Source organism: Frieseomelitta varia, unplaced genomic scaffold, assembly GCF_011392965.1.
Source record: "Frieseomelitta varia isolate USP_RPSP 00005682 unplaced genomic scaffold, Fvar_1.2 scaffold_131, whole genome shotgun sequence".
Taxonomy (NCBI): domain Eukaryota; kingdom Metazoa; phylum Arthropoda; class Insecta; order Hymenoptera; family Apidae; genus Frieseomelitta; species Frieseomelitta varia.
The window spans coordinates 557,204-579,099 of record NW_025108984.1 but is presented as its reverse complement, the minus strand read 5'-3'; the positions used below and the strand labels follow the sequence as shown (position 1 = coordinate 579,099).

At 25.4% G+C, this 21,896-nt stretch overlaps 6 protein-coding genes across 21 annotated transcripts in view; 4 read left to right on the top strand and 2 right to left on the bottom strand.

The window, feature by feature from the left end:
* Nucleotides 1-41: 41 nt before the first annotated feature.
* LOC122530021 (zinc finger protein 12-like) lies at nucleotides 42-6,141 on the top strand. 4 transcript variants are annotated; one of them, XM_043656630.1, is made up of 14 exons: nucleotides 42-232; nucleotides 692-965; nucleotides 1,037-1,158; nucleotides 1,217-1,338; nucleotides 1,418-1,560; nucleotides 1,790-1,958; nucleotides 2,028-2,454; nucleotides 2,520-2,857; nucleotides 2,930-3,276; nucleotides 3,397-3,470; nucleotides 3,548-3,776; nucleotides 3,857-4,029; nucleotides 4,105-4,377; nucleotides 5,386-6,141. In XM_043656630.1, the coding sequence occupies exons 1-14, from the start codon at nucleotides 95-97 to the stop codon at nucleotides 5,569-5,571; spliced, it is 3,015 nt and encodes a 1,004-aa protein (XP_043512565.1). In that variant the 5' UTR covers nucleotides 42-94; the 3' UTR covers nucleotides 5,572-6,141. The 4 variants fall into 4 exon arrangements, with proteins under 4 accessions (XP_043512565.1, XP_043512592.1, XP_043512574.1 ...); XM_043656657.1 differs by lacking the exon at nucleotides 42-232 and adding an exon at nucleotides 279-303; XM_043656639.1 differs by lacking the exon at nucleotides 42-232 and adding an exon at nucleotides 295-355.
* On the bottom strand, nucleotides 5,327-11,594 carry LOC122530039 (putative ATP-dependent RNA helicase TDRD12). 3 transcript variants are annotated; one of them, XM_043656671.1, is made up of 19 exons: nucleotides 11,384-11,481; nucleotides 11,079-11,260; nucleotides 10,174-10,439; nucleotides 9,883-10,103; nucleotides 9,651-9,786; nucleotides 9,430-9,577; nucleotides 9,205-9,369; nucleotides 8,826-8,978; nucleotides 8,587-8,739; nucleotides 8,285-8,519; nucleotides 8,074-8,217; nucleotides 7,818-7,999; nucleotides 7,608-7,733; nucleotides 7,382-7,530; nucleotides 7,148-7,318; nucleotides 6,671-6,839; nucleotides 6,427-6,606; nucleotides 6,140-6,325; nucleotides 5,327-5,560 (listed from the first exon to the last, which is right to left on the bottom strand). In XM_043656671.1, exons 2-19 carry the CDS (start codon nucleotides 11,253-11,255, stop codon nucleotides 5,513-5,515), a joined length of 3,009 nt encoding a protein of 1,002 aa, XP_043512606.1. In that variant the 5' UTR covers nucleotides 11,256-11,260; nucleotides 11,384-11,481; the 3' UTR covers nucleotides 5,327-5,512. The 3 variants fall into 3 exon arrangements, with proteins under 3 accessions (XP_043512606.1, XP_043512612.1, XP_043512620.1); XM_043656677.1 differs by having other exon boundaries at nucleotides 9,883-10,082; XM_043656685.1 differs by lacking the exons at nucleotides 11,079-11,260; nucleotides 11,384-11,481 and adding an exon at nucleotides 11,515-11,594.
* Nucleotides 11,438-15,789, top strand: LOC122530056 (ankyrin repeat and LEM domain-containing protein 1-like). Of its 4 annotated transcripts, none has more exons than XM_043656706.1 (8): nucleotides 11,438-11,557; nucleotides 12,164-12,317; nucleotides 12,442-12,603; nucleotides 12,732-12,958; nucleotides 13,037-14,180; nucleotides 14,473-14,577; nucleotides 14,726-14,760; nucleotides 14,832-15,789. In XM_043656706.1, exons 2-8 carry the CDS (start codon nucleotides 12,241-12,243, stop codon nucleotides 15,653-15,655), a joined length of 2,574 nt encoding a protein of 857 aa, XP_043512641.1. In that variant the 5' UTR covers nucleotides 11,438-11,557; nucleotides 12,164-12,240; the 3' UTR covers nucleotides 15,656-15,789. The 4 variants fall into 4 exon arrangements, with proteins under 4 accessions (XP_043512641.1, XP_043512648.1, XP_043512632.1 ...); XM_043656713.1 differs by having other exon boundaries at nucleotides 11,488-11,573; XM_043656697.1 differs by lacking the exon at nucleotides 11,438-11,557 and adding an exon at nucleotides 11,582-11,630.
* Nucleotides 15,790-15,828: 39 nt separating this feature from the next.
* On the bottom strand, nucleotides 15,829-16,805 carry LOC122530099 (39S ribosomal protein L42, mitochondrial). Of its 5 annotated transcripts, none has more exons than XM_043656782.1 (2): nucleotides 16,712-16,805; nucleotides 15,829-16,229 (listed from the first exon to the last, which is right to left on the bottom strand). In XM_043656782.1, the coding sequence occupies exon 2, from the start codon at nucleotides 16,227-16,229 to the stop codon at nucleotides 15,870-15,872; it is 360 nt and encodes a 119-aa protein (XP_043512717.1). In that variant the 5' UTR covers nucleotides 16,712-16,805; the 3' UTR covers nucleotides 15,829-15,869. The 5 variants fall into 5 exon arrangements, with proteins under 5 accessions (XP_043512717.1, XP_043512710.1, XP_043512732.1 ...); XM_043656775.1 differs by having other exon boundaries at nucleotides 16,652-16,789; XM_043656797.1 differs by lacking the exon at nucleotides 16,712-16,805 and adding an exon at nucleotides 16,603-16,636.
* Nucleotides 16,806-17,588: 783 nt separating this feature from the next.
* Nucleotides 17,589-21,894, top strand: LOC122529637 (coiled-coil domain-containing protein 40). Of its 3 annotated transcripts, none has more exons than XM_043655961.1 (9): nucleotides 17,589-17,945; nucleotides 18,052-18,674; nucleotides 18,979-19,222; nucleotides 19,293-19,703; nucleotides 19,778-20,299; nucleotides 20,369-20,656; nucleotides 20,717-20,875; nucleotides 20,940-21,176; nucleotides 21,846-21,894. In XM_043655961.1, exons 1-8 carry the CDS (start codon nucleotides 17,826-17,828, stop codon nucleotides 21,165-21,167), a joined length of 2,595 nt encoding a protein of 864 aa, XP_043511896.1. In that variant the 5' UTR covers nucleotides 17,589-17,825; the 3' UTR covers nucleotides 21,168-21,176; nucleotides 21,846-21,894. The 3 variants fall into 3 exon arrangements, with proteins under 3 accessions (XP_043511896.1, XP_043511888.1, XP_043511880.1); XM_043655953.1 differs by lacking the exon at nucleotides 21,846-21,894 and adding an exon at nucleotides 21,373-21,419; XM_043655945.1 differs by lacking the exon at nucleotides 21,846-21,894 and having other exon boundaries at nucleotides 20,940-21,419.
* Nucleotides 21,326-21,896, top strand: part of LOC122529675 (facilitated trehalose transporter Tret1-2 homolog) — a 7,241-nt gene continuing 6,670 nt past the window's right edge. The window contains exon 1 of one of the 2 annotated variants that reach the window (XM_043656034.1): nucleotides 21,326-21,443. The gene's annotated coding sequence lies outside the window, so the exon portion shown is untranslated. Of the gene's footprint in view, nucleotides 21,444-21,544; nucleotides 21,671-21,896 lie in introns of those variants that run through there. The other variant, XM_043656044.1, reaches the window with a different exon arrangement.

Here is a 21,896-nt window from a genome sequence, read left to right as displayed (position 1 = left end):
CATTGTGCATTGGTTGTCGTTGGTGCGTATTCGCTGGTCAGTTTGGTTAGGATAAAATCGATGTTAGTCGTTAGTAGGCAGTTCACTTGGAATCATGGCAGAAGTACGGCTTTACGACTCGACGATTTGTCGGCTGTGCGCAGAGGACAATGTCAACGGTGAATTACTGTACATGGGCGAGAACGACGATCCAGATTTAAGCTCTATGGTCAATCGGTACTTGCCGCTCAAGGTACGAAGCAACAAAACGTTAGACTCTAACTTGACTTCCTGCTTTATACGCGAACACTGCCAGAATCAAATGTACAATATTTCCTCCTTATCGTACGCTGTTTGCCTCCTCTGTCTGTTAAACGTAAACATTTATTGCAATTCGTTGCAAATGTTGATTGCAGTGACTTCTTTGTTTTTCGATACAATTTTCGAATCTTTTATGTTGGACAGTTAGATAGTGTTGAGCGTACAATATATTTAAGTTTATACATTGTTATTAATTCCATTTCCATTTTGTGATCAAACATAATATTATTTCACGATATTAATTTTTCTTCCTTCTCGTGTGAGTCTCAGTTCAAGATGTCCGGGATTTCTGAGATTTTTTGAGTAATTTCTTCTCAACGTGAAAGCAGTGAGCGACAATTCAGAGTTTGAGGTTGTTTGAGGTTATGTCATAACACAATTTTGATTAAAGATACGGGACGATGGCAAATTACCACGCACCATTTGCCCTGGTTGTAACATTCAACTGGAGGCTACGATACAATTTTTTGAATTATTGGTGGATGGTCAGAGGAAAATTCGTGAGATGTGGAAGCATCAGATAGAACATCAACGTAAGGCCGAACGAGAACGCCTACGTGTAGAAAAGGAAACCACAGAAGTCAGATCAGAAGCATCAGAAATGGACAATATTTCAACAAGATACAACGAAGAGGACCAGTTCGAACAACAGATTATAATAAAAAGTATTGTCTCCGTATTAAAGATTGTATTATGTTCCAATTAAAAGATTATTAGTTATAATGTTATTTAACAGTAATGCCAGATGGTTCTATGTACGCTGCTGAGCACGAAATGAGTTTACAAATGGAGGGATTGAGTAAACCAAAACGAAAACGAGGACGTCCACCAAAGTCTCATACAGAGAATATGTCTATGGTTTGTAAAGATAACATGTTTGTTCAATATAAAATATGTTGATCGATTCAAATTTTAGGAATTATCGAAAGGAGAAGCAGTAGAGATAGCTAGTCAAGAAGAAGAAGACAAACATGAAGAAGAAACAGATGAAGTAGATGGAGATGGAAGACGTCGTAGAAAGCGTAAAGTTCCTAAAAGGTACTCTTTACAAATGGAAACAATTAAAAGTAATTGTTATCTTTTTTATAATAGAATAATAGAACATGAAATGTTTCAGATATATGGAAGCTGTCCAAGGGAAAGAACTAGAAAGAATATACAAAGAAGAAGGAGTAATTGATGAAGAAGATGATGATGAACCTGATAACTTTGAAGATTCTGAAGAACAATTAAATCTGTCTGTTCCTGATAGTCATGAAGGTAAAAAATAGTGATTGGGGATTAATTTAAAGATATTTATGTAACAGCAATTTTTCATTTATAATATGTTTAATAATTTAAAATATTTTATCTTGAACAAACAGACAAACATTAAAACATTAGAATATTTTATCTTCTCTTCAGACACATCCTCTTTTTTGTTTTGATTTACTCAATCCTTCCATTTGTCAACTCATGTCATGTAATAAATATTTTTCATTTGTTTCAGAAATAATTGGTCACTTAGAATCTGAAGAAGGAAAAGACCTTGGTGAATTGGTGATTGTAAATCGAGGTAGAGGACGAGGTCGACCAAAATTACGCCGGAGAAGAAATAAATTCACATGTCAATTGTGTGGTCGAGGATTTCTTCAACGTAGCAGATATATTGTACACAAGTAAGTAAAATTCAACCAAGTTTTAATATATATATATGAATGAAAATAATATTTGCTTTTTATAATCAGGAGTTTTCACAAAGGTACAAAGTACGAATGTTTAGAATGTAAAAAATTATTTACAAATAAAGAAAATTTAGAATTGCATCAGAAGGCAACTCATGATGTTGGGAATGACATTAATCAAGATTTTGAACATGGTGTTCAAGATCCAAACTTTGAATCAAAACATCACTTATCTGAAGCAGATGATATTTCTAGCACTCTTGAACATGTTTTAACTGAAGAACAACATTCAAATAAATTGTCAAGCAATTCTAGTGATACTCAGAAAAATTTTTCATGTGATCAATGTGAGAAATTATTTGAAACAAAAGAAATGCATGACTTACATTTAAAAATGGCTCATGATCGCGATAAATTATATATATGCACTATTTGTAATAAAAATTTCACTCAACAAGCGGCTTTGAAACATCATTTGTCAATACATGAGGTAAAGAAATAAATATGAATAAGTACTTTTAAAATTACAAAATATAACAATTTTTTGTTTTTCAGAGAAATAAATTAGAGAAAGAGTATCCATGTGATATTTGTGGAAAAGTGCTCAATCATCCTAGTTCTGTAGTATATCACAAAGAAGCAGAACACAATAATGGACGCCGATTTGTTTGTAACAAATGCGGGAAAAGTTTTAAACATAAACAATTGTTACAACGTCATCAACTTGTTCATTCTGATGATCGACCATATATTTGTAAATCTTGTAATGCCAGTTTTAAAACAAAAGCAAATTTAATTAATCATCAATCTACGCACACCGGGGAAAAAAAATATTTTTGCGAAATTTGTGGACAACAATTTGCACATAAAACTAGTCTCACACTCCATTATAGGTTACTATAAAAATAAAAAATTCAGTTATAAGTTGATTTTAATAATAAATAAATAAACGAATAATTTTTTAGGTGGCATACAGGACATAAACCTTATACATGTGAGGTATGTCATAAAAGTTTTTCACAAAATGGAAATTTACAAGAACATATGCGAATACATACAGGAGAAAAACCTTATTGCTGCGATTATTGTGGTAGAAAGTTTACTACTTCTTCGCAATTTAAACTTCATGTGAAACGACATACTGGCGAGCGTCCTTGGAAATGTGAATTTTGTGCAAAATGTTTTTTGCATAAAGATACCTGGAAATGTCACGTACGCAGGCACAAAGGAGAACGTCCTTTTCAATGTGCTCATTGTAATCGAGGTTTTACTGAACAATGGGCTTTAAAAAAGCATCTCCGTTTGCACACTGGTAACATTTTTATTTCATTTTCTCAAATTTTTTATTTTTGTCAATAATTTCAATATTAATATACGTGTTCAAGAATCATTATATTCTGAAAATTTATTTTTATATATTTTTATTTGTTAGGTGAAAAACCTTACTCCTGTGATATCTGTGGGAAAGCATTTGCTGACTGTTCAAACTTAACAAAACATAAAAAGGTAAGAATCCAAATTTTATTAATAAATTTAATAGTGATATATTTAAAAGTATGAAATTATTATCGAGTTGCTTGTAGGTACATAGAGAAAATAAACTTTCTGCAATAAGTGAAATAGAAGGATCTCCAATCGGAGAAGTTTGGCAAATTTTACCAAGTTCTCAAGAATCTGATGAGCATTCATTAACTGACCAAATGGCACAAGTTATTGCAACGGATGAGACATCTGGAGATGGTATTCAACAAATAATATATGTTTCATACCAAGATCCAGATGATCCTAATCAATCTCGAACTTTGCATTTCGGTAAAAATAAAAATTATATAATATTTTCCAATTCAATATATCTATCTCTAATCGAATTAACTTATATTTTATATCGAAAGTTGATGCTGGAATGATGAGAAATAAAGAGGAGAAACCAAATGTAAGCCAATCATTATCACATTTAAACGTTAGCAATGATGGAATGCTTTCTAATCCAGTTCATGCTAATGAAAATAATAGCTCAAACGAACGAATAAATGTGGAACTTTCAGAATCTGATCTTCAACTTCAGGTAAAAAAGAATGAGATTATTAAAATATTCTTTTGATATTAGAACAAAAATGTAAAACAATAGTTATATTTACAGATTACAGATGAAGAAGGTAATCCAATTCCTCTTTCAATTCAGGATGCCCGACAGCTTTTGTCTCAGAGTCAATTTGTTAATCAATTAAGTGATGGTCAAGAAATTAGAGTTCACTCTGGTGTCATACCAGATGAATTAACAACACCATTAAATGTACACGTTAATCAAAATTCTGATATAAAGAATGTTGACATTTCTAATACAGTAGAAACAAAAGTGAAAAATATTTCAACTGTACAAACAGATGCAGAAGCAATTGTAAAGGCACTACAGGTAATATTTTAAAATAAAATTTTTTAGGTAATTAATATCTTAGACTAATATTTTAAAAATTGGAGGTTTTTAATATTCTAGAAAAATAGTTTTCCATGTATGCATATACATAAAAGGTGTATAAAAATTATATGTTATAACTATCATGATTTTACATCTTTGTATCGGTGAATATTTGTTAAGAAAAATAGATGCAAAATTTATCTTGAAATTAAAGGTAAAATATTTTTGTTGATATCGTATGTTACTCATGAAAACCAAACTTATCAAAGGAATTAAAAATCTCAATTTAATGTTCCGTCTTCATATAATTTCGCATTCAAATAGAAAGTGAATAGCAATTATTTTTATACACCCTGTACATACATATACAATAATAGTAACATATTTATTAAATTAATAAAAAGTGACTTTCATTTATGTAAATTTATTTTTTACGTATAATATTTTAATGAATATTTAAAATGTTTTCTATGGAATTATCATTAATTGCATAAAAATTTATATACTAAAATAAGAAATTATTTTTTGTTTTAAAAAAATATTATTTATTACACATTTTTCAAATTCTCATTAATTTTTATAAGCACTATTGCTTAATTGCGAACAAATATTTTTGTTTCATTGTTATTCCATCGTACTTAACTATGATTTCAGTTTTGGTTACGATTGTTAGCATAAATAGTAATAGTTTTTCCACATTTTACTTGCAATATGTTTCTTATTTCAAATTCAATCATAGAGTACTGATCATAGAAATAAAAACGATTTATAATTATTGAAAGTCACTTATTTGAATAATTGCAAAAATAATGCCAATAGAATGTTAGAATTTGTAAACAGAATAATATCATTAAATTTAGTCTTCAGTAGGCTAGGAAGACATTATTCTATTTACAAATTCTATGCATTTTATATGCATATACAAATATAATACAAAATTAATATACTCTATTATATGTTTGTCCAAAAATTTTATTGTTACATACAATTACAATTATGTAATAGGATGAAGATACAGATGCAAGTGCTGTTGCAACAATTAATCAAATAGAAGGATCAGAACAATCAGGAATTGCCGAAAACGAACAAGCAATAGAATTCACTACACAAGATGGTCAGAAAGTTCGTTTAGTTACTTCTTATCACGTGGATCCAATGCAACTTGCTTCTGAGTACCTGACTATTGTATAAATTTTTAAAATAATTGTGGTTCATACAAACATTTTATACTGAATAACTAAATTTTTAAGATACATTACTTATTAATAAAACTTTGCTAGCTTACATAAATGCAACTTTGCTAGCTCGATTAAATCATGTACAATTATAATTGTTTTTTAGATAAATAGATAGATAGATAGATAATTGTTTATTCCTATAGACAATTTCTTGTTTTATTTCTATTCTCTAAAGCAATTATAGTCGTATAAGTTGATAAATGCTCCAAATTGACAAAATTTCGTTAATAATTAGACAATATACTTGGAAAGGTTTTTATGTAAATTGTTTTTTTAAATTTTATTTTTAAATTGTAAATTAATTTAACGAAATTCTTAAATGTCAAAACTAACTAAATATTGTAATAATCGATGATATACACACGCGTGCTTATATGTAGATTATGTATACATATATAATAAATATTTAAAACATTTGTTATTTCTTTTTCGATATTTAATATATTAAAGGAAAGATGATACATTAATTATTGAAAGTATTTTCAAAATTTCATTTAAGGGTTTAAATCATATTCATTCACCTTCAGAAATCCAGCATCTCTACAAAGCTGATACATTTGATTTAAATGTTCATCATTTTCAATAACATGATCTTTCAACAATAATTCTGTTCTTAGATTTGAACCAATTAAATCTTTATATCCAATTAATTTTGTTCCAACATTCAAGGTATTTACCCACATTGTATTTCCCAGGTGTAAATTTACCTATTTAAATTTAAGTTTATATTATATCTTTTTTATAAACATTATAAAAATCAATAAAAATATTCAATAACAAATAAATAAAAAATAATAATATATTATACCGTTCCAATCACATAAGATTTGTCATCAACATTTTCTTTAAACCATTCATGAACAGCATCAATTGCACAATTATTCCAAACATATTCATTATCATGTGGAGCTATACCAGTTAAAAATACTTCCATCACTTGAATAGGATATTTTATAAGTTCTTCTGGCATATATAACAATCTATATACCTAATATAGAAAATTATATTAATATATTACATATTTTGTATTGTCATGTTATATAAATATTTACCTCTACTTTGTTCAAAATTATTCCATTGTCAATACATTTTACATTTACGTATTTTGGATTCTCTGTCTTATTTTCTCTCTCAATATGTAAAATTTGTACTCTTTTAAAAGTATCTACTGGCTCTTCTAAACCACATATACATCCTACATCTAGCATTTCACATCTCTTCCTATAATAATAAATACGAATAATTTCTAAGAGACTGTTACATAAAGTGAGCGATCTTTACAGGATGTGACTTTAATAATCAAGATAATGAAAAAAATTTCATTTGAGATATATTTTGCAAATTATAAACGATTTAATTTTACGTTAAGAGTATATAAGTAGCAATGCAAATAGATAATTATATTATATTCAATTATATTTCTCAACATACAGTAAACAAACGAAAGTATCTATTGTTATTTGACTCAAGTCGTTGATCTCAGAGATTATAAATATCGCCCTATGTATAAAAAAGTTTATTATATTAACCTGTTTTCTGCACAGCGATAGAATCCTTGAATTTTTGTGTTATTTTGCAGGTACTCAGTATTGGAAAATTCTATTTCTTCCAATGTATCAAACTTAATGTATGATATAATTCTAGCAGAAACATGTGTAACATCGTGTATACTTACTACTCTGAATTTTACTTTATCATTTCTGAAACAATATCCAAAAATTGTTAAAACAATTTTTTTTATTAATTCTTAAATTTTTACTTACATTCGAATATTTGTAAGTGGCGCGTCAACTTCTAAAATTATTTTATGTCTAAATGCACAAGAAATTTGATTGTTACAAAATCCCCAAGACTTTATATTATCACAAATAGGATAATTTTTCTTTTTTTTTTCTAAAGCAGCTGTTACAAACTTGATAAATTTTTAAAGTAAGATTTTATTATAAATTAATTTACATATAAGAAGAACGTTATGATTTTGGTACATACCTTAACATTTTCTAATATATTTTCGGGAACATCAACATTCATACGCTGCATTATTTTTACTATATGTAAAAACTGTATATCATTATTTTCATCCATTATTATAGTCACTTTACAATTGCTATTTTTCTAAAACATTCAATAGATAAAATTGTTCATTAAATTACAAATAAACCTTTTTGTGGGTTTATTTGTTATTATAAAATAACATACCATTTCTAAATTTTCTAAAAGAGTTGAAAACCGAAAATTAAATAGAGTCTTTGAATGCATAGGAATTGAATAATGTATCAACCAAGTTATGTTTGTGACACCTATATCTGATAATACATTATCTGTACACACTAAAATTGGATAAGAACCATTTATACAAATATTCCGATATCGATTAAAACCTTCGGACAAAAACATTAAATACAATAACATCATTATAAATTAAGAGTGTTGAAGTCTTTAAATATTTTCTTACGTTGCAAGTGAACGAAATTCATATCCCCATGAATTAAAAGAGTCTTTTTATATTTTTCTAAAAAGGCAGCTAATTCTTTAGCTTCATCATTATTTGTACAAATTACTATAGTTCGCAAAGTGGAATATTCATTACCTAATAAATCTATCGTAAAACAATATTAAATTATTCAATATTACTACAATTATTTTTTTACATAATTAAATTTTACCTAGGAGCTTTTTACGTTTGTCTTTTGAATTTATTATATGCAGCTGTAGATGTACAGATTTAAATATTGCAGCTTCAATAAAAGATGCTATACATATGCATGGATTTTCAATTAAAATAGAAGCAATTCTTTTTAAATGCGATGTCCAGTGTGTTGCAGTTATTATAATTTGTAACGTCTTGTTTTTTAAGTCTCTATTACAAATAACATCATGTCGTTTAAATAATTGGCCCATCTAAAAAGAGTTTTAATTATATTTATGTGAATATGAGAACAAAAGATTATAAATAAAAGAAATGTACAGAATCAAAGTATTTATCCAAGATAATATCACCACCATCCAAGATTAAATAACGAAGATTTTTAAAATTCATCAATTTTTTATTTTTATTCATAAAACGTGTTAAAAATCTTGGTGTAGAAATTAGTATTTGACATCCATTAAACATTTCAGCCTAAAAATTTAATAAATTATTTTTTATTCAATTGAAATATATTTTGATTTTTCTCTTTACAAATTTAATCTAAAAAGTTTACTTACCACTAATGATCTTTCTGGTTTTCCATTAATTGCAGCAACAGATTTTATCATATTATAATTTTGTAAAAATTCTTTACATAAGAGATTGACTTCTAGTACTTCAGACGAGGAAGAACATAATACTAGTGCAGACGGATTTATTCCCTGAGGAAGCTGTTTCAAAATTTATATCTTTTAAGATGTAATATATATTTTCAAGTTAATATATAATAAATAATATGTTATAATTTGCTAATTATCTATTTCATAAATTAGAGAATAACTATATTATTTATATTATATCTAATAAGAAAAATTTTTTGTATGTACAAAAGAAAATAATATATTTTGTAATATTTGCTCCGATATAAACAAATAATTATTTTAAATGAAATATTACATTTGAGGTTGTAGCCAAAAGTCCACAAAGAGCAAATACATATCCAACAGTTTTTCCACATTTTGTTGTTCCAATTGCTATTACATCTAAACCTTTCTTTATAGCAGGCCATAAATATGACTGTATTTTTCTTGGCTCTGATGAATGTATTAATGATTTCCAAGCCTGAAATTGTAATAAATAAAATAATTGTTGTCTATCTCAATTTTTATTAGATGACTACACCTTGTGTATTTCTGCAGGAAATTGTGCATCTAAAGTAGAACTTAAGCATTCATATTTATCTACTCCATAAATTAATATTTTCTCCTTAGCTCTTTCAACTTCATGATGCAAATGATTATCTTTTTTGAATTCCATTTTTCTTGCAAGACTATAAGAAAGATACACATTGATAAAAATATTTAAAAAAGTAAAATTAATCAATCATATTTTTTTTATCGAACCTTTCTTCCTGTTCTTTTCCTTCATTAGTACTATCCAACACTTTTGAAACATTTAAATAAAATACAGTTTCATCATTGATTACTTTTTTATCTAGCTTTTCATTATTCATAGGATTTTTTATAAACTGCAACAATTCTATATCAAAAATTAAGACATTTCGTAAATAACATTTTCCTGCATAACAATTTTTTTATAAAACTAAATATTAATAACGCAAATTTATTAAATTACCATCATTTAAATAAATAGCATGATGATTTAAAACTAAAGCTTCACTTAAACGTATCATAGTGTTCTTTATACTGAGATAAAATTCACCATAGTATTTTTTATACTGATCAGATGCTAAATAATCAAAATAGATTATATCAGACGCGCTTATTAATTCCTTTGTGTATTCAATTGCAGATGTACTCCAATCCTTTAAAATTCTTTGTGCACATGTAAAAAAACTATATTTAATTTTTGGATACATAAACTATCAAAATACGTCAATTATTTAATTTTTTAATGTAACCATACGTTAAAGTTTCATTGTACACAGATGAATCATGTTTTACATTCACAGGTAAAACATTATATAAACCAACTGTGAAACTTAAATATTCTTCCAAAATCACATCGGATGAACACACAATAAAATCTTCTCTTTGTAGTATCACAGAAATTCCATAATCAGGTAAAAAAATATTATACGCATTCTGAGTTTCAATATTATTAATATATCCTCTGCATAACCAACCGGGACAATCAGTCATCATATCTAGTTTATTACGTGCTATGACTGTCTAAAAGAATACAAATTTGAAATTAATTCTTTTTTAATAATTACGAGTAAAATAATATAAACTAACTTTATAAAGTTATTCTAAACTTAAGAAGCTAAACCGTAAGGGCTTAATCTACACATAAAAAGAAGAAAAAAATGTTATACAAAGTTTGCCTTATAACAACAAATGAAGTAAACATATATAATGAATTCTGACATACATTCATACAATTATATGATTACACAGAAGGTTGACTGTTTATTTGATCTGTGTAAATACTTTTTTAAATATCTTTTTAAATATCTTTAGCTATATTCTATTGTATATATTATTTTATTATGTATATTTTATATATTACTCTTACTAACAACTAGTGCCAAACTATTATCCGAAGTAGCATCTTACATCAAAATGCCACAAATTATTTACTAATAAAGAATGCTATCTATTTCATACATATAATTACTATTTACAACTCTGCAACAAGATATTTCCTGAGAAACTTTGTGGAACAATTTTTTCTCTTTTTTATGCCCTCGCAGTTTGACCATTTAAGTTTGGAAATTATAATTTGTATAAGAATTATATCATTTACTACTAGTAATATTATAATACTATTAGCAGTATTACAATACTTATGTCACAAGCCAAGCTTACATCTCCTATCTTTGGTTCTATACATTCTTCAGTACTACTAAGCGTTTTCTCTTTTTTCAATAATTTCTTATTAATAGAATTTAATCTTTCATTATACTGATTTACTTCGTAAATCCTTATAACGTATGGAGTTAAAACATTTGTAACTTTAATTATCGTTGCAGTGGGCGGTAACATGATAGCTGCAATTAAATATTATTAGTTTAACATAAAATATCGACATCACGAAACAATCGTGAATAATTATTTTCTGATACTCTAAAATGCATTGAAATATATATTTCATGATAAAATGCAAACCTAACCTGTATCTGTGGTTCTTTGGTCACAAGTATATATATGTGTGTGTATATATATATATATAATCAACGAAAAATTAACACAACGTTAATAAAAAATTACAAATATTGTTTTAATTAGGTATTACAATATTTACCAGAAAGTATTGAGAGATTGTTATTGATTAGGTTTAGCTAATAGTAAGTAAAACTAATGGTAAGCAAAATTTAAACAGATGTAAACAGTCAATAGACTTCACAGTAGATAAAGAAGGTGATCTGCTTGAATATTTGATTTTATATTTCTATAATAAAATATATAATATAAAAACGTTTGTAGTAAAAATTAATGCAAAGGACACAACTTTTAAGTGAAATAACTAATTGTTTTATGTTTTATTTTAGTTTTCAGTTGCACTATACGCTTTTAAAGATTTACGTTACAGTAACAATGTTATTTGTTTACAATTATTAAAAATGATGATTTTGTTATTTATTACAAAAAATATTTAGTGCGTTTGTAAAATTTTTTTTATTGTTAAATATATTGTATTCATTTTAATTTCTTTCTATAACAAGGTTAATTGGTATCAAAAATAAATATTAAATTTTAGTATTAGCAATTATTTATTAATGTCAATTATTAATGTCAATGTAGCATAATTTATGCAGCACTAACTTCTGAAATATTTGTTTAATATTTGTTATTCAATAAATGAATATTTATAATTTATAATCTTATTTATGTAATATGTTGATAATTTTAATTTGCAAAATAAACAAATGTATTATTCTTTTATTCCACAGGTCCAAAAATTCTTGATAATTAAGATAAAAAGATAATTAAGATAGTGATAAAACAAGCCAATTTCAATTTGGATATAATGTCAACTTTGAAAAATAAAGGATGTCTTTTTTTGGCTTCTTCACTTTGTGATGGTCTAGAAGATAACGATATAAAGTAAGAGCTTGTTTACATTTGAATGTTATCATTTAATGTTCAACCAACATTTTCTTTAATTATCTGTTATTAGTATATAAATACATTTTAAACTTACAAAATTGTCATCAATCTATTTTAATAGGCAAGTAACTACGTTGCTTTTGAACAAGGATGCAAATCCTAACACATTAATTCCTACATATGGAGTGACTCCGTTCCATTTAGTAATAGGTAATGACTCTGAAGCTTTCGCTGAGGAAGTGACTAAATTATTTTTACGTCATGGTGGTAATCCAAACGTTAGGTAATTAATTGAAATAAGATTAAAGTAATTAAGATTAAGGAACAATTAATTTTACGTTTCAAAAGATAATTGAGAAATTTCATACGATACATGAAATTAAAATATTGCTATTCCAATTCATTTTATAGGTCAATTGATGGATTAACTCCAGTTCATGTGGCAGCAGCATGGGGTAGAGTTAAAGTTCTTGAATTACTTTTGACAAACGGTGGTGACCCACTTTGTTTGGACGATGATGGTCGCAGTCCATTCCATTATGCATTTGACGGAAAGTATTATAAAGCAATTGCAATACTTGGAAAATTTTGTGATAACACTGTGAAGGAAGAAAAAGCAAACTATAAAATGACTTTTGGTAAAAGGAATAAATTAATTCTAATATATTATTAAATATTTAAAAAATAAATAAGTTCAAAATAAATATTTTTTGTAGATAAACTCCTGATTAGTAGTGAAGATACAATAGCAGAATATATCGTTCCGCAATCTTTAAACGTTACTAAAAAAAATATATGTAAGGAACATAGAGATGAAAGTTTTGCTAACACAAAATGTGTAAATTTTTATAATTTCGATTATAGTAATAATGATAAATTTGACAATGCAATGACAAGTGCAGTTGAGCTTCAAATTCGCGAAAAAATGGATAAAGAAAAATGTTTAGTTAATGAAATTATTAATCAGCTCTCAAACTCATTAAACTTCAAAAAAGAAAAAATTAATGAGGAATATGGACAATCTAAAAATGTTCATCAATTCAAAAGTGTTCTGAATGATACAAGTTTCTCATCTACAATAAGTACTGATGACAATACATCATATAATATCAGAGATAAATTTTTACTAAAAATGAGAGGAAAGAAACAAGCTGTTACTCCTAAGCGTCATCGCCAAATTTTTAGTCAAAAGAATAATATTAAAATTCCTTCAACACCTCGGTATGATCCAAATGATTCCATTATAAGCAAATCGCCAAATTTTTTAATTGACAAATCAATAGAGAAAGAACAAAAATATTTATCTCCAAAAATATTAAATAATGAATTAAGATTTAAAACTTTTACACCTTCCATGACGAAACATCACTTGTTTCGGTCAGAAGAATTTAATACCAGAAAAGACGTAGCGAAATCTACCCCAAGAAGGAAGAAACGATTTTACAAACAATATTCATCTCTGAGAAAACTTAGAAGAAATTATGAACTTACATCTTCAGAAAACACAAGTCCTGATGCTACAAATTCTCTCTCACCAATACAGAGTTGCACAAAAAATTTGAATTATAAATTTAATAAAAATCTGGCAATAAAATTACATGAAAATAAATATGATGACGACGATATATCAATACATTTTAATGAAAATAAAGATAATACTGAAACATGTGCATTAGAAAAAAATGTTATAGAAGAATTTAATAATAATTTTAGAAGTCAAGACATACAAAAAACAGACTTTAAGGAAAAAAATAAAGAACAGTTAAAAAAATATATACAACAAGAACAGTTTACAGATGAAGTAAAAATTGATGATACTGTAAATATTTTCAAAGAAAATTTAAATACCTTTCTTTCAAGGTAAAATTATTATATCCATTTTTATCCATATATACAGAATAATAAAAAACTTTCAGTTACTAACTTTAATTTAAATAAAGAAATGTTCATAACTTTGAAAATAATCAATATGTATTATCTTTTTAAATCCTTGTGTATTAGAATCGTTTTTTTTCCTTTGATTTTCTGCGTGTAAAAATTCTAAACTGTATTTTTATTATCCTGTATATTTTACTGTATATTTTATCTTTCTTGGATTTTATTATGAACGTATGTAGTATTTCATGTCTGTTAAATTAATTGTTTTCAATAGTTACAAATCACAGTCATACATCAGTGTACAAGAAGAATATAAATATGAAGATCCTGATGAAGGCATGACATTCTTAGAACGTAGGATTTACACATTATCACCATGGTAAAATATGATATTCCTTATCACATTGATTTTCCTTATCGCATTGGTCATTTTCTTTATCAGCTTTCCTTATCATATTAATTGATATTCCGTCATTCAAAACGTAAGTGATATTAATTTCTTATTTCATTTATTTATTTATTTACAGCAAAAGTACAGACTGTATTTCATCTGACAAAATGTGTAAGATTTATCAAAATTATTTCATATTTCAATCTGTAACTTCTCAAATTACAATTTATAAATTTATCTAGGGCCTAAATCATTAACTCTATCAATGGATTTAACAAACGATGCGCTACGAAAGGAATTAATTCGTTATGGTGACAAACCTGGACCAGTAGTTGACTCAACGAGACAAGTATATTTAAAACGACTTATCAAGTTAAAAAATGGATCACATAATCTTTCTCATTCATCCTTTAAAATTAATCATGGTCCGAAGTTGGATTATTATGAATCTCAAACGGAATCATTTCTGATGTTTGGCGATTGGGTAAATGATTTAGAAAGATACAAAATCATTGAACAAAATATTTTTAGAGAATTTTCGTTAGGAAGCTCTTCTAGAAAATGGAGAGAAGGAATGAGTAGAACTTGTTTTAATTATTTGTTCTTGGATCCACGTATAACCAGAGACTTAACTTTTCGTACAAAATATTTGTCAGAATCTGAAACCTGGAATATATTTTGTTCTGCTATATTTTATGTGGGCAAAGGTACATGCAACAGACCATATTCGCATCTTAAAGATGCTTTTGCTGCATGGGTTTCGAAGAAAAACCCTGAAAATGCAAAAATCCAACATATTTTACATATTTGGAATGCTGGATGTGGAGTTGTTTGTCTTCATGTTTTCCAAAACAGTATTCCAGTAGAGGCTTACACGCGCGAAGCTGCTATAATTGATGCTTTAGGAATACAAAAATTAAAGAACTCCAAAAGTGGAGATTATTATGGAACAGCGAAAACATGGAATATGGAAGAAAAACGCAATTTTGGAAGATTTTTGTTATATCAAGCACTGCGTATCTTTCTATGTGAAGGAGAAAGACAAATATTACCTGAAAATATGTAGAATATAAATTTCATTCTTTCTGACGAACTAAAGATTACAAGACTAAATATTACAAGAATGACTAATATATACATGCATACATATGTATCTATTGTAAATATATATATATTTTTTTAAATTTAGGATTTATATCTAAGTGCAATGAAATGAAAGCAAATAAAAGTTTAATTTAATTTTATTATTATTTTATTAATGAATTAATTTAAGCATATAACTACAGATATGGTCTTTCTGGCTCTACTTTTCGTAATCTTCGACGCCAGTTTTTGGGATACCATCTATGTTTTGTAGTGTATGTAATTTTAGAAAGTTCGTCAACAACGACTTCTTCTCTCTTGTGCTTAAAAACCTCGGCGATCTCTTTTTCGCCAATACATAAAACAGAATTCGATGAAACTTGTTTTTCCTCTGGTAATGGCAATGAATATTCATATGGAAATTCTCGTTCTGGATGCCAACAAATGATCATATCTTTATTCAGTGGTATAACAATTTCTTGAGGTAATTTAACAGAACTTAAATATCGTTTGCAAGATATATTCAATATACGTGCAATACCAATTGCATTGTTCATCTATTCAAAAAGGATGAAAGAGATTATAGAAAAATTCATTAACAAATTTTTATAATATTTATAAATAAATATATATGTAACACTCAACCCCCTCAGATCTTTTGTATGCACATAACATTCATTTTATTTTAAATTTAAAAGTATAAAACAAAATTTGGTCTCGTGTAACATGTGCAATATAACATGTCCGTTGTAATTACATACACAAAATATCAAAAAATTAATTAAAATCTGTCGTAATCACATTAATTCTACATTATTTAAATTTATTTCAAAATGTAAAAATTCAGATGTGGAGGGGTTCGGAATATATCTAAAGTTATAAATATAGTTATATAGTAAAGTTATACTTTAGATACATTAGAGAAATAACCTTCAAAGATTAAAAAATTCTGTAACTAATGAATATCTTTATATCATACTTTGAATATAAATCGCAAATAAACGTGTTGATGTAATATTTATGTTATAATTACACGTACAATTTATGTTACAATTATATCAACAAATGGCATGAACAACTTGATTCTAGTACTGCCACATATATTAAATCTCTCGATAAAGAATAATTACTACATCTTTTCAGTAAAAATATCAGAATTATAACATTTAAATTATTAATCATACGAATTTTTTGCAATGTTTGATAATGATAATGTCCTTATAATTGAAATTATTGAAATTATCGTTCCGTTTTAAAATTTTTTCAAATAAAAAACATAATCAATTTTACATTCGAGAATATAATTTATAACACTATTTTACATTCGAGAATATAATTTATAACACTATTTTACACCAATGAGATTATAGTAAAACTATTAAATATAATGTATAGATATACATAATGATATAGAAAAAACATTTTTATTACTAATTAATTTTATTAGAAATAATAGTAATAATACAAGTCAAATAAGTTTAAATAATTTTCATAATTAATTTTATTTATATTTATATATAATAGATACAAATAATATAATATATATAATATAATTATATAGCATACAATTATTATTTAAATATTTCTCTATAAGATAAAGAGAGATATAATAGTCTACAGTTTAGTATATGTTTAAAGGGCAAAATATTTCAATAAAAAATGTTACAAATGATTATAAATATATTTATTTTTAATTAAAAAAAAAACATTTCACTCTTTTAGATAGTTCTTTTAAACATAGATATAAAATGTACAAAAAGAAAATCTAAAATATTAAAAAATTTTTATTATATAATATAATATTTAATATGTAATTGTAATAAAACAATAATTATAATTATTAAAATATACATTGTTGAAAAAATTCAATAATAAAAGAAATTTTTCATTAATCATGAAAAAATAAAGAATTACCTTCTACTATTTTGGTGTTCCTTGACTGTTTATATGGTGATCGCGTTAATTTGAATGTAAACAAATCTAGAAGCAATTCTACAAGAATGAAACATTTAAATAAAACTGTTAGAAAGTCTGGAAAAATTTAGATGTAGGTTTATATTGAAGTTTACGTCATTGAATAGACATATAAAGAGAGTTTTTTTAAAACAGTTTTCAAAAAACTCATAATAAAGTGAAATAAACTGAACTTAACCATGATGTCTACATTAAACATTCTTGATCCGGATGACAAGTTGATGAAAAAATTTCAAGAAACATTACGCTCGCATTTGCTACATATTGATAACAAACTTTCAGAAGAGATATTTAATCTTGTAAGAAATTAAATATAAATACATTTTATACTATTATGTTCAATGATGATTCTTGTAACATTTCAAACCATACTCCTATAATGTAAATTTAATTGTATATTTTTAGGATACTTCCGTAAAACATGCAGAAAAAGAGTTGGAATCAGAAGCTGTACGTCTTTATCAAATACAAGAAGAAATTCAACATCAGCATACAATGCTGCAAGAATATATAGAGGCATTGTCAAAAGTTACATTGCTTAGGGAAAACAAGAATGACAATATAAAAAATGCTAAAGAAATTTTGAAACAAAATTATTCCAAATTGAAAGAAGAGAAGGACAAGAGAGAGAAGTTGTCTCAAAAATTAAAAAATTTATTGACGTTTCATTCTTACTTATCTAAATGGGAGAAAGATTTGAATGATCATTTAATAATATCCAAACAAATGTCACTGCAAGATGTTAATAGAAATAAGACACTAATTAGTAAAAAACAGCAAAGAGATTTCATATTATATCGATTGAAAGAAGAAATATGGAAAATCGAATCAGAAATAGCATATATTGACGAACAATTGCAAATTAAAAACAGAGAAAAGGAAGATGCTAATAGAATGATAATTGATGCAAATACAGATTTAGAAACCTTGCACACAGAAAATAAAGATTTGCATAATATATGGAAGTCTGTGGTAACTAATATTTGTAAAAGAAACTCTATTCATGATCAATTACATCTTGAACAAAAGTAAGTATTACAAAAATCTATAATTTATAGAGATATAATTGATTTGAAATTTACTTTAGCATTTCCATATATATTTTTTATTATTAATCTAAAATAATTGCTAATAGTTATTAAAATAGTTGCTTATCATTTAAATTTATCTTATAGATATATTCTCTCATTATATGCTCAAGATAAAATATAATTATCAACATAGAATTATCAAAAACATTTTTCATTTTTTTAATTTACTAACTTTTTATAGAAAAAAAATTACAAAGTTGTATTATTTCATTTTATTTATAGAAATATTAATTTTTTTTAGAGAAGCACATCAATTATACAATGGATTATTATTAGAAATACAAAAAATAAAAAAAGAAACAGAAAAAGAAATGGAAAGTAATGAACATTTGACATCTTTATCTTTTCGAATAGAAAATAATATTAAAATTACATCAAAAGCGATATTATTATATAATGAAAAAATTGCAAATAATAAATTAGAATTACAAAACTTTACAAAAATCAGTGAACAAATAGAATACGATTATAATATTATATTTAACGTATGTTAAATGTATTATAATTTTTACACAAAATGCTAATTGAATTTATTCTAAATTAATATAATTTTAGGAGTATCAGAATTATTTATGTGAAGAAGAACAAGTGAATAAGAAATTTGAAAATATTTTTGAAAAAAGAAATAATCTAGAGGATACTGTATTTAAAAAGTTGGAAGAAAAAGTTATGTGCAATAAAACCACTAAATATATAAATGAGTTATTAATAAATACAAAAAATGCTGTATTACAAAATGAAATTTCAGTTGCGCATATAGAGAATACACATGGAAATAATCTCTTACAATTGGAAAAGCTTAAAAATCTTATTGAAAATAAAAAAATAGAATTACAAGAATTGTTGGAAAAAAATGTTGGAAAAGAAAAACAAATAGACGAATTGCAAAGAAAGATAAAGAAATATGAAACAATGACGAAAAAAGCACAAACAAAACTTTTAGGAATAAATAAACTTATTGATCAGGTTATTCATTCTATTCTTTTAATTAAATAACAATTTAGTAAAAAAGTTATATACTTATAAGTGTATAATTTTAGATATTACCAAGTACCAATGGAGAAGATTTGAGTCCACTGGATTTGAAAATTATAAGTTTAGAAAAGAATATTCAGGAACTTCAACAAACTATCAAAAAAACACAACAATTTTGGTTACGCCAACAAGGCTTTGTGGTTTCATTAAGTCAACAAAGAGAATCCCAATTACAACAATTAAATTTTCTTGAAAAAGAAGTGATGATAATGGGACAAAAAAATTTTAAATTGGAACATGCATTAGAAGTGCTCACAAAAGAAGAAGCAAATACAAATAAAATTATAGTTTCTCTTGATCAAAAATTATTTCGTATAAATTCAAATTTAATGATACAGAAAGATCTAAAAATGGAATTAGAGAATAAAAATTGTATAATGAAGAATGAATGTCTTTTATCTTTTCAAGAATTGGAATTAGAACTTATAAAATTACAAAGTAATTTAAAATATGTATGCACTGAGAAATTAATGCTGAAAGAGGATTTAAATTCTGTACTACAAAAAAGTTTAGCATGGGAAAAAAAGGTAATTAATTATTATATAATACACATATTTTGTTTATCATGCAATTGTTACAATATTTATGTAATTAAGGTCCAATTAATACAAAATACAATCAAAGAAATAAAAGAAGCACAGAATACTGGAAATATAACTTCAATGAAAAGTGAAATTCATAGAATGCAAATGCGACTTTCTTATTTAAAAAAGATTCAGGAAAAATTAATTCATGATATGAATCTTTGTGTTACAAGAAGAAATATTATAGTTGACAAAGTGTTTGGTAAACTTAAAAGAAATTCAAAAGTGAAACATAATGAAAAGATTGTAATGCATAAACGTTTGTCTGATCAAAGAGCAAAAATTAAGCAACTTTCAAAAGTAAGCATTTAAATAATTACTTTTTAAAAATTAGCATATTACACAATTTATTATTTACAGATTACGAAACAAACTGTTGATATAATAGAAAAACTAAAAAGTGAAATAATAAGTATTCGGGACAAATTAGTCAAATGCCAAGAATTTTTGCAGAATTTAAAGGAACATATTAATACTATAGAAAACGAAATTGAACAATTAGAATTGCTTAAATATCATGTATGTTATTTATTGTATTGCATTAGATAACATAATTTACCGATATTTACTTCTCAATTTTTAGAATTTACATAGTTTAGTTCTTAAACAAAGAAAGGTAAAACAATTATATGATATTAAAAATGGTATATATAAAATGATTTATAAAAATGAAAACATAATAGAAGAAAATTTGCAACGAGAATATAATTGCAGAGAATATTTAAAATGTACATTGGAAAAAACTGATCATGATTTTCCAATGTTAAAGAACGGTATAAAAAAAGTATTACTAACTCTGCAAATAATTTAGGAACGTAAAGTAAGTATGTAAGATAAGATAAATGCACGATTATTATATTATCATTGAATAAATACTTTACATAATGGTACAAAGTTCTACTAACTTTCATAAGAAAATATTTAAGTCATTATTAAATAACATGTATATTTTCATATGAGATTTCTCCAAATTGTAAATAATAAAATAAATATACAATTATATCATTGAATGACAGAAGTAGAGAATTTGATGTAAACTACAAAGACCGAAAATCTTACGATTTAAAAAATAAAAAAAGTGTAGAAGGTAAGAAATTTATATTTATAAAATATATAATTAAGTTACATCATTTATATCGAGATTAATTAATCGATCAATTAATTGAGATTAATTTAATCACATTACTGATATGAGACAGTTTTAAGATATTTTTCAAAGCATAACCAGACTTAAAGCTAAAAGCATTAACTATACATAAATGTGTTTTTAAATATTATTGCTAAATTGATTTTTATAATTTTTTCATACAATACGTAAGTAATACACAAAATATTTGTTTCTATCTTTACAGGAAAAATAATAAATACTAATACTATTTTTGAACTGAGATAGAAAATAATTATTCAATTTTTTTAAAAATAAATTTGATTAAAAATTAAAAAATTTCTAATATTGTTTTATGATTAATATTAAATTAATTATTTTTAGATATTTAGAAAAGTGAAGAAAATGAATGAAATACATTATGGTATTTCACAA

Coding starts and splice junctions, on each gene's coding strand:
- LOC122530021 (XM_043656630.1), top strand. CDS start 95: ATGGCAGAAGTACGGCTTTACGACTCGACGATTTGTCGGCTGTGCGCA. Junction 233..691: donor ATCGGTACTTGCCGCTCAAG/GTACGAAGCAAC, acceptor TTTTGATTAAAG/ATACGGGACGATGGCAAATT. Junction 1,159..1,216: donor ATACAGAGAATATGTCTATG/GTTTGTAAAGAT, acceptor TTCAAATTTTAG/GAATTATCGAAAGGAGAAGC.
- LOC122529637 (XM_043655961.1), top strand. CDS start 17,826: ATGATGTCTACATTAAACATTCTTGATCCGGATGACAAGTTGATGAAA. Junction 17,946..18,051: donor CAGAAGAGATATTTAATCTT/GTAAGAAATTAA, acceptor GTATATTTTTAG/GATACTTCCGTAAAACATGC. Junction 20,876..20,939: donor TAGAATTGCTTAAATATCAT/GTATGTTATTTA, acceptor CTCAATTTTTAG/AATTTACATAGTTTAGTTCT.
- LOC122530099 (XM_043656768.1), bottom strand. CDS start 16,347: ATGTTATGTGCATACAAAAGATCTGAGGGG. Junction 16,230..16,317: donor CATACAAAAGATCTGAGGGG/GTTGAGTGTTAC, acceptor CTTTTTGAATAG/ATGAACAATGCAATTGGTAT.
- LOC122530056 (XM_043656706.1), top strand. CDS start 12,241: ATGTCAACTTTGAAAAATAAAGGATGTCTTTTTTTGGCTTCTTCACTT. Junction 12,604..12,731: donor GGTGGTAATCCAAACGTTAG/GTAATTAATTGA, acceptor TTCATTTTATAG/GTCAATTGATGGATTAACTC. Junction 12,959..13,036: donor AAACTATAAAATGACTTTTG/GTAAAAGGAATA, acceptor TATTTTTTGTAG/ATAAACTCCTGATTAGTAGT.
- LOC122530039 (XM_043656671.1), bottom strand. CDS start 11,255: ATGTTACCGCCCACTGCAACGATAATTAAAGTTACAAATGTTTTAACT. Junction 10,104..10,173: donor GTGTACAATGAAACTTTAAC/GTATGGTTACAT, acceptor AATTAAATATAG/TTTTTTTACATGTGCACAAA. Junction 7,531..7,607: donor ATATATTAGAAAATGTTAAG/GTATGTACCAAA, acceptor AAATTTATCAAG/TTTGTAACAGCTGCTTTAGA.